The sequence below is a fragment of the Papio anubis genome, chromosome 11 (assembly GCF_008728515.1).
Source record: "Papio anubis isolate 15944 chromosome 11, Panubis1.0, whole genome shotgun sequence".
Taxonomy (NCBI): Eukaryota; Metazoa; Chordata; class Mammalia; order Primates; family Cercopithecidae; genus Papio; species Papio anubis.
This window is the reverse complement of record NC_044986.1, coordinates 31,218,013-31,221,129: the sequence shown is the minus strand read 5'-3', so window position 1 is coordinate 31,221,129 and position 3,117 is coordinate 31,218,013. Positions and strand designations below refer to the sequence as shown.

Below are 3,117 nucleotides of genomic sequence, written 5' to 3'. Positions count from 1 at the left end.
TTTTGAGAGTTTGGGGATTTGGGGGGAAAGAGCGCTGCTACCAAGGGGATGATCGGCAGGTGGGACGCCTGAGGGTGTGTGGAAGGGTGAGAGGCACACACACAGACACTGAAAGAATCCTAGGCCTGGTAGGCACTTAATAAATGTTGTTACAGACCAGAATTTTATTGCTGTTAGAGGACCAAGCCCCTCATAGGAACAGTGAGAAACAGGCTCAGAAAGGCGGAGTAACTTTATCTAAAGTCATAGGCTCCCTGAATAGCAGAGCTGACACCTACAAGCATTGGAGACCAGATCTACCAGCTAGCCTCCCTGAGACCACGAGGTGGCGCCGCAGCACCGGCTGTGGCCGATGCCAGCCCGGTAGCTGGTTTCCCACGTCCCCAGCACTCACGCACCTCTTTGCTTCAAGAATCCCGGGCTGCCCCGACCTGGAGTGGGGGCAGGTGGTGAGTGGGACTGAATCCCTGGAAGCCTGGACCCTCACTTCGTTCCTGTACATCCAGCTCGCCTGTAGACAGTGGGGGAGGATGAAGGGAAGAGGACTCAACCGCAACTCTGAATCATCACGCCTTCGACAGTCCGCGCACGTTTATTTCATTTATCTTTGAAAACGAGGGAGGGGAAGCCTGGAGAAGGCGGGATGGGCCAAGGGTGAGTTGGCCCCCGGGAAGCTGGTCCCTGTTCCTGGCTTTAGTCCCAGGGGCGCGGTCTGTGTATAGGGCCCAGTCCACCCCTCAGGGCTGGGAGGGGAAGGCCCTCTCCTGAGCCGGCGCCCCCCAGCTGACCAAACACCCCTTTTAGACCCTGGGGCGGGAGCAAGCCAGTCAAAACGACCCTAGTCCGAGGAGGCTGTGAATCGTCGCCCCCGCCCTCGGGGATGATCTACGGGCGGGGCCGCTCATACGGGCCTTTCCACGGCGTACTGGCAAGGACTGAGGTTGGCTGCCGGGGGCGGCCCGTGCACGGCGGGGTAACTGAAGGAAGCGTGCTGTTTGGCTTTGAGCCGCAGGCTAGCCAGGCTCGAGTTACACGGGTCCCGATAGACGTAGGGGGAGGAGGCGGCAGCCGCGGCGGCGGCGGCGGCCGAGGCGTAAGGGCAGGACACGGCCCCGGAGGACACGGCGGCCGGAGCCAGCCCGGGGGGGCCCCCGCCCAGGCCCTGCAGGGCCCCAGGCCCTGGCACGGTGCCCGGGGCAGCCGCGGCGGAGGGCACCATGGAGGCGGCGATGGAGCTGGGTGGCGAGAAGACGGGCTGCGAAGCCAGAGGCCCCACGTTGACCGAGTTGAAGGCGAATGGGAAGGTCTTGGCGGCGAGCGGCGGGGCAAGCGCCTTGGGCGGCCAGTTGCCGTACGAGTAGCCGGGGTACACCTCCTCGTAGGGCGGCACAAGCCCCCCGAGCGGCGCCGCGAAGCTGCCCTTGCACAGCTCGGCCTGCTGGCTGCGCTCGCGCTTCCGCCATTTGGCGCGCCGGTTCTTGAACCACACCTGCGGGCACGGGAGAAAGGCGGTCAGGGCTCGGGGCCAAGTCCCAGCGGCTGGAGGGCGGGCCACCCCGACGAGGCTACCAGCCGGGGCCCTGCGGTCAATAAACGAGATGAGGTGGCTGGAGACGGGGTGGGAGGGAAGGAGTGCACGGAGTCCGGGGTCGGAGAACAGAAGGCGCGGGCGGTAGGACCGAGTCATCGGCGCCAGGGTCTGGGGGGACAGCAGGATGAGGTCTAGTAGAGGTGGATAGGGGAAAGAGAGACGGTGGCAGGGCCGAAGAAGCGCGCGGTCCGGGTAGTAGGGAGCAGTGGGAGCAGAGGCTGGAGGTTGGCGGGCAAGAGGCCGCATGGGGCTGCAGCCGGGAGCCAGGGTCCGGGGTCCGGGGGAGGGGAAGGTGGGGTGGAACCGCTGGCCGCCGGGTCGCAGGCTGAGTGCGGAGGGCCAGCGCGGGTGCGAGTCGCGGGTCTGGAGAGCATACCCGCACGCGGGCCTCGGTGAGGTTGGTCCACACGGCGATCTCCTCGCGCGTGCTCATGTCGGGGTAGCGGTTCCTCTGGAAGGTCGCCTCCAGCTCCTGCAGCTGCTGGCTGGTGAAATGCGTGCGCTGCCGCCGCTGCTTCTTCTTCAGCGTGCCGTCCTCGGGGGAGCCGCCGGGCAGCGAAGCCGAGGCCTTCTCTGAGTCTGGGGGGCCAGGGTGGGGGCAGGTCACAGGGCGCCCAAGCCTGCGCGGATTCTCGGGCTCCGGGACCTCCTAAGCCACCCGCTGGCTCCCACCTGAGCTGCGCAGCCGGGGTCCCACCCGCACTGGGGATGAAGCTGTTATCTCCTGCACTCCCGGAAGGGGGCGCGCTTACCGCTGTGCTCCTGGCCCTTGCAGCCGTGCTCTGGGAGCTGGGGGTGCGGAGTGCCCGCGTCTGACAGCGACAGGGCAGGGCTCCGGGCCTCTGCCTCGCTGAGCAGGCCGAACTCCATGGAGGGAGGTCTCTGGAGGTGAGAGAAGACAGAGACCAGGGTAACGGGGGTAAAATCTCCGGCTTAGCTGGGTCCCAGCAGCGTTTCCCCGTAAATTCCCTGCCACCTTTCTCAGCCCCAGCCATAAAGCTGGGGCTGCGTGGGGCTCCTTAGGATAGAATGGGGAAATAGCAGCCTAAGGGCACAGAGGTGCATGCTGACAGGTTCTCTGCATAGATATATAAACTAGACTTTGTTTTGTTTACTGCTGGGAACTAGAACTGTGCCAGGTATACAGTTGGGGTTCAATATTTATTGAATTAATAAAAATGTAGACTACAGGCCGGGCGCGGTGGCTCACACCTGTAATCCCAGCACTTTGGGAGGCCAAGGCGGGTGGATCACCTGAAGTCAGGAGTTCGAGACCAGCCTGGCCAGCATGGCGAAACCCCGTGCCTACTAAAAATACAAATTTGCTGGGCAGGGTGGCACGCACTTGTAATCTCAGCTACTCAGGAGGCTGAGGCAGGAGAATCGCTTCAACCTGGGAGGTGGAGGTTGCAGTGAACCGAGATGGCGCTACTGCACTCCAGCCTGGGTGACAGAACATAACACTGTCTCAAAAAACAATAACAAAGAAATCTACACTATAGCACACTACATACCCTATACTACAT

At 63.1% G+C, this 3,117-nt stretch overlaps 1 protein-coding gene across 1 annotated transcript; it reads right to left on the bottom strand.

Moving 5' to 3' along the window:
• Positions 1-576: 576 nt before the first annotated feature.
• PITX3 (paired like homeodomain 3) lies at positions 577-2,467 on the bottom strand. Its single transcript, XM_021943621.2, has 3 exons — positions 2,344-2,467; positions 1,968-2,170; positions 577-1,489 (listed from the first exon to the last, which is right to left on the bottom strand). The coding sequence occupies exons 1-3, from the start codon at positions 2,459-2,461 to the stop codon at positions 902-904; spliced, it is 909 nt and encodes a 302-aa protein (XP_021799313.1). The 5' UTR covers positions 2,462-2,467; the 3' UTR covers positions 577-901.
• Between the last annotated feature and the right edge of the window lie 650 nt (positions 2,468-3,117).